General features: G+C 28.0%; 1 protein-coding gene across 1 annotated transcript in view; it reads right to left on the bottom strand.

The window, feature by feature from the left end:
• Positions 1-4810: 4810 nt before the first annotated feature.
• Positions 4811-7306, bottom strand: part of LOC107440016 (basigin) — a 52608-nt gene continuing 50112 nt past the window's right edge. The window contains exon 12 of the mRNA XM_016052787.4: positions 4811-6508. Coding sequence (XP_015908273.3) covers positions 6454-6508 — 55 coding nt within the window. The 3' untranslated portion in view covers positions 4811-6453. The remainder of the gene's footprint in view (positions 6509-7306) is intronic.

The following is a 7306-nucleotide window of genomic DNA, read 5'->3' as shown; positions in this document are numbered from 1 at the left end:
ATTCTATACTATTTTCTATCCGAACCATTTATTTCAAAACTAAAATGAAACATAATTCTTATAAGAGCAATTTCTTAATATTTACTTAAAAAAGTAAATATAAAAAAAATCTAAGAACAAAAAAGCTTAAAAAAACGAATATATCAAAAAAAAATTATAATTTTATTTAAAAATAAACTCAGAAACCGAGAAAAATCGAATTTTTATGTTACTAATCCTTGAAATATTAATGTGCGGGGTAAAACGGAACACCCTGAATAACTTTTGATCGAATGATCTGATCTTCGCTTTAGGACTCAATCTAAACATACAAAAAGGAAAATTTACATCTAAACTTTGGATATCGGTCTCCTGACCTAGTCATGGGGACCATATTTCCCCGATTGCGAGTGTTATATTCTTGGGGTCAGAAATCCGAATCCGTCAAAAAAAAGTATGTTTTTTCAGAGAAATTATGTTTTTATGCTGATTTCGTAACTTAAAATATCGTATGCACTAATAATTAATTAGCATATTTGAAATGATCCCCTTGTACCATTAAGATTGAGTTTTGGAACGTGAAGATCAAATACAATTCAGGGTGGTAAGTTTTTTTTTTTTTTTTTTTGCACTGCACCTTTTTCTCTCCTTCAATTTTTACTGTAGCTTTTTTTAAACTTTTAAAAAATAAAATATCCAAATTCAGATTGCCCATGGTTTTACAATATGCCCTTGTTCTGAATATATTACAGAATCCGGCATGTTTCAGGAAAGTTTTTCATTAATGCCAGGGACCGACCAAGACAAATTCAGGCTCAAGGCTCACAAAATTTTCGGGGCCCCTAACAAAATATTTTGAAATTAAATTTCTGAAGAATAGTCCCAACTATAAAAAGAATCTATTGAACTGCATGAATCAAGAGAAACATTCCAAAAAATTTTGAAAGTAGACAATTGAAGAGTATTTTTCTAAGATAATGTTTAAACATATAATTATTAAAGCAAAATATAAAACAATGTTGAATGAAAATAAAAATAGTTTGGTGACCACAAACAATTGAAATCGGTGATTTTTGCTAAAGTCACTGATTAGCTTAATTATTTTAAAGATTGCAGCTTTACATATTTGTTAAGTTCTTGTTGACACTAATCGTTTATAGAAAACTTAAGTAATATGCATTCTAGTTGCATTTAAGCTGTTGGAGTAAAAATAGCACTAATTAAAATTAAGCTGTACTTTCGAAATTGATTAGTGCAATGTTTACACGAGTTTAGTTTAACACAATATAAAGAAAATTTGAAATAAAAAATTTCTTTTGAGATAAACTGTTTCTTTCAGTATTTTTTTCAATGTAATATTGTGGACTTTTTACTAGTTTTTGAGGCCCCCAAGAAAGTGGGGACCCTAGGCCCGTACCTATTGGGCCTAGACGATAATCCGGCCCTGATTAATGCCAATAATTATTATGTCCTCTGTTAAATACAGAAAATGGGTGGGTTTCCTCTCAATGTAACGCAAATGCGGGTTTAATTCAATCAAAAGGTCCTCCTCGTAGCCAAAATTTAACCCAATACTTAATCCAGGAGTTCCCTTGTCTTCTGGATTGGGTTCAAAATTACAAGGCTATGGAGTTTAAAATTAGTAGTCATAAACTCAAAATTTAGGTTGGCTGTTCAACGACAGTTATAAAATCAGATCATCTTAATTGGGCCATGATGTTTCAGGGGATAGAGTGTTCGCTCTCCGATGAGATGAACCGGTTTCGAACCCCAACGCGGGCTGATCGATACGAATTCCGCATCCAGCTCGAAGTAACCACAGTGCCGACGTAAAATATCCTTAGTGATAGACGGATCATGGGTTAGTGTCCTCTTGCCATCAGACTAACCGTGAGACGTCTTCCTCTCCATGTAATGCAAATGCTGGTTAGCTCCATCAAAAAACCTTCCACAAAGGTTAGTTTGTCCCAATGCTTGATCCAGAAGTTCCCTTGTCTTCTGGGTTGGGTTTAAAATTACAAGGGTAAGCAGTTTAACATCGATAGTCGTAAACTGAGAATTTTGTCGGCTGATCAATGCTGGTTATGAAAAAAAATGCTTTTGCATTAAAAAAATATTTACTATTCTCTCATACCAATATATAATTAAAATTTGTAATCGAGTCCAAGGTTTTCTTACACAAATAACTTTAAAGTGGGATTGCAGTAAGTTTAAAATAAAAATAGTGTATATGTCACATAGCATATTTGTACAAAATTTTAGAGGATGATCTCTGAATTCATAATATAAAATTTTATAAGATTGCGTTGATTGGAATTGATCATTTTAATAATTACATAAAAGTGCATTCATATTTGTGAAAGTCCACCCCCACAAGATTTGTTACAGAATTTGCATAAAATAATAATCACCTCAATTCATTCGGATAAATATTTCATTACATAAAATTGTTAATTTTCCTTTTCATAGACTCAGTGAACATTCAAAAATATTTAAACAAAACTCAGTGAGTAAGCAGACTATATTCCTGAATCATGCACATAATTAGTAGATGGTCCTTAAATTGAAACTATGGAATTTGATTTCCACTAGCATTAGTCATTAAAATAAAATGTTGGATAGGAAAACAAAATTTTGAGATTCTTCAAAACTATTTTTTAAAAATATGCATTTGTATGGAGAGAAAAAATTGGATAATTTTGAGAACACAAAAATCCTGGACATCAGAACAAAATATTGTTTATCAGGAAAACTAGGAATATCAGCAAAACATTTTTTAATCAGGAAAATCAGGACAATATGAATTCTATGAATAATTGTATAAATGCAATTTTCGCAATTATTCGGTAACTTATTTATAGTTTTTAATAAAATTTGTTTCTTTTCATTTTTTAGATTAGTTACTCAAGTTTCTCAAAGTTCAAACCTTAAACATGCTCATAAACATAATGTTTAACAACTCAGTTTAATAGAACTAATTTCAATATATTTATATTTCCTAAAAGTGCTCAAAATTGAATAAAACAAAAAAGTATTAATCAGTTACTTAATAAACAAAGAAATTGCTTTAATATAATTTTCTTTGAGGTTAACCAAAGTAGGATCCCTTTTCTTAAAATCGGAGAAAAATCAGTAAAGTTTTTCTAAAGATACATAGGTATTTAAAACATTTCTTACTATCTTTACAATATATAATGTAAAACTTCACATTGAAAAAGTATTAACTTTTAAAGACACATGAAATTATTTAGTATGGAACAAGATTTTTTTTATAATTAACATTTGTAATATATTAGCTATTACACAAGGGGAAAATAGTTTCTTTTTTGAAAACGAATTGTCAGGTTAGAAAGAAAAAAAAAGATATATTCTTTAGTACAGTTCTGAGACAGAATTCGTGGCTTGAATATGGTTCCACCTCAAACAAGTTCTTTTGTTAGGAGATGCAGTTGGTAAATATACTCAATAAAAATATCTTGAATTGTATCATTATGTCACAGTTTAAACGTTATTCCAATGCATTGATTAATAAAAAAAAACTATCAAATTAATCCGACACAGTATAAGTAATTTAGAAACAAATTTTATACTTTGAAAATGTTAACTTTAATGGCATATTTTTCTGAATTTATCTTATACAGAGTGTTTAACGACCAGCATAAAAAATTTGAAAGAGATCTGGCAGTGCTTCTCAGCCTTATTTACTTTGAAGGAATGATAAAATATTTAAGTGCTTTATCACAGAGTGGTAAAATTAAAAACTATTGGCAGAATTTTTACCTACAAACAAAATTGTGGCTCCTTAACAATTTTTTGACAAGTTTGTTTCTGATCATTTGCATATTCTCTACAGTCGAAAATATTTTTATTCTAAACTTATCTAAATATAAATGAAATTTATATAAAACCTAATACAAATATTAATCTGCAGTTTGGCAGTTGAGAAACAATGGTGTCGAGCAGTGTTTCCCAAGCTTATGACTTTTGTGTACCCTTTCTAAATTTTTCCTAACGCTGTGTAGCACTAATAAAAACATGAATATTTTTACTACAAAAAAATTGCACAAAAGTTAAAAATCACAACTGGCTGTTGACACCACTAATTATTAACTGTTAACTCTGCAAAAAATATCCAATAGAAAAATACGTAATCTTAAATTTTTAAATAAAATGTTTTGAAATTTTCCTTTGTTGCAGGATATTTCACATAAGAACACGCACCCCGCTAAACCCTGTTCCTGTAACCCCTGGGGGTACGCGTACCACACTTTGGGAAACACTGGTGAATTGAACACAAGTTGTCATTTCTAAGGTATGCTGACCTATCATGCCTGCAGTTGCCCTGCTGATACCAAATGAAAACTTTATTTAACTGAAGACCCCATAAGAAATTTTTTGTAGCTGCATGACATGCCAGAAAACTTCCAGAACATTAGAAATAACAAGCCATACAGCTGTAACGCCTGTTTGACTGCTTCCAGTCCAGATTTTAAACGACTTCTGTAGCAAGTGGCCCAACAGCTAAATATGTCAGACTTTTTTTGACACATTATCCTGGAGCGGTTTTTTTCCTTTTTTTTTTTTTAAATGCTGCTTGCATAGAATTCGTATCTAAACCTACAATGCTGTTTTTTTAAAATTTTTCTTAGTGATCTCTAAACTTTGTACGAGTTTGTCACACTGATAGCGAAACAGTCTATATGTGTACAAATCTTTTGCATTAAAATGCTTTTAAATCTCATACTAATAACTAAGTTTCACAGGGATATTTAACACAGTGATTATCATAAAAAGTCAGTGAAAGGTTTCAAACTAGAAGAAAAACAAAATGTTAAGAAGAAACTTTCTATTTATTGAAACATTCTTAAGATCCAATTAATATTCATGTAAACAATTGGCATCATATTTCCAAGGTTCCAGTTTATAATTCCCCCAAATAAGCAAAGTTCACATAGAACTTAAAAATCACCAATCTCATAAAATTCAATATATATATATATATATATATATATATATATATATATATATATATATATATATAATTATTAAGTATTCAAACAGTTTTAGGCAGATCGTTGATCAGATCTAGATACTGCTTAAAGATACATTTATTTAAAGAGAAGAAATTAAATAAAAGGAGTAACAATAACAAATATAAGGAGTGTCAAACCTTTGAAATGATATTTTATGCTTACAGCACCTTTTTTTTTTTAACCTAAACTAATATTTCAGCTAATTCTAGATAATAAACAATGTCTAAAATTTTATTTAACATTTTGTCAATATGAATTATTTTCTAGAGAAAATTTAATAATTTTAATCTTAGATTAAGGTTTTAATCTTCTCTTTAAAGTAGATATTAATCGCATTAAAAGGGAAGAGTAATTTGGAAGCAAATCTCTTTCAAAGCAAAAAGCTGTTATAGAAAAAATAAATGCAATACTATAAACTAAATTAAAAAATCTCAAAGCGATTTTTTAGTTAGAAAAACCTAATATGAGATTTTATAATTCTGGTGTTCTAAAATATTACACATGGGAAATAAATAACAAAAATAGTTAAAATTAGTTATAGATAATAGTTAAGAATCAGGCATAGATTGAAAATTTTTTTAAATACTAAATGCTGCAACTAAGTATTACATAATTATTTATTTTAAACATTCTTGCTTCTGTACGCATACAAAATTGAAAATAGATTACACTAAAATACAGTTTTGAAATTTTGAATATAGGGAATAAACTGCAATACTTTGATTATAGACAGAACATTTTTACCTAAATGTTTTGGAGATCAATAATTTTGTCAATTTTTACTTGACATTAGTTAAAAATATTTATTACTCATACATACCTAGAAAAGTCCACTTTTCATTCAAAATACAAAATGAATTACACACAGGACAGTACAAATAAAATTTTCAATTTGCAACAAATAAAATTTTCATCTCTTAACAGGCAATATTTTTGGAAAAAAAAATAATTTTTTTATATGTTAATTGAAAATAAAGATATGAAGAGAAAAACTAATAAGCTCAACATATTGCAATTTAAGTACAACTATATACACAAAAATTCAGAGAACCAATTTTTAGAAATATTGCAAACATTATAATCAGAAGACATTATTAAAAATGAAGTTTAAAATAAAAATTGAAAATATTACATCCACAAGAAAACTTTCGATGCATCAAATGACAAGTATGAACACAGGGTTTTTTGCTTTTAAAAAAGGTAAAGAACAAAATTCAATGTTTTTTTTTTGTTAAGCCTTAGAGAAATGTTAAATGATCTTCAAGGCAGAAATGATTAAAATTCGAAAACTCCAAAAATGTTTTAGTTTGTCCAAGAGTTTAAATAACATTTCTAAGATATATAAAAATTAATAGTTCTAAGCATATACAGTAAGGTATGTGTAGTCATTTTTACACAGGTAAAAATGTAAAAACTAGACATAGGCCTAAAAGAAAGGCATTTATTTACGCTGTCTAACATCACGGCCTTTATCTTCTTGATCTGGAATACTTTTGCTAGAAAAGAAAGGACATTAGTTAGCTAAGAAATTGGGAACTAAAATATAATTACAGAAAGGTTAACTACATTAAAATACACATAATGTAAATTATAAAAGCTGAAAATAGATACTATTAAAAAAATGTTTGTTATAACATCTTGCAGACGAAATTTGTATAATTAATGAAACTAGAACTATCTTCAAAATTCAATTGGTATCATGGAATCCATGTCAGGCAGCCCATTCAAATCAGTTTCAAAAAATTTCAGGAAAAAAATTTAAGAATCCCTTCATTAGAGATGTGCCAAATTTATAAAAAATTTCAAATTAGTTCCAGAATAAATTTTTATTTTTAATACTCTCCATTGCTTTATTATATATAATAATCTTTATTCATTATCTCTTTATTTCCTTTATCTTATTTTTATCGCTTTTTAATAATCAGGGGTGAGTGTGAGCCAAACTCAAAAATCCTGAAGATTTCTTGAGTAAAATCATTAATGACGTATTTCAAAAAATTAATGTCTTTATAATTTACATAATTGATATTTCCAAAACATGAAATTCTAAATAAATTATATTCAGCATAATTTAAATGATTAATTATGTATTAGTTTACTTTTAAGCCAAAACACATTTATTATTCTATCAAAAAAATATTTACAAATGAAAGAGATGCCAAGTTAAAATTCTAGTTTTAATATTTTTAAATAAAATATACAAGAATTTTTATACATAAATGTGACCGCTGATTCTTTTTGAGATTTCTGGACCTTGGATTTTCGGAAACTTCCATATCGCAGTTAGCGAAAAA

Source organism: Parasteatoda tepidariorum, chromosome 7, assembly GCF_982258835.1.
Source record: "Parasteatoda tepidariorum strain Cologne lab strain chromosome 7, Ptep-v5.0, whole genome shotgun sequence".
Taxonomy (NCBI): Eukaryota; Metazoa; Arthropoda; class Arachnida; order Araneae; family Theridiidae; genus Parasteatoda; species Parasteatoda tepidariorum.
This window is presented reverse-complemented; position numbering and strand designations above follow the sequence as displayed.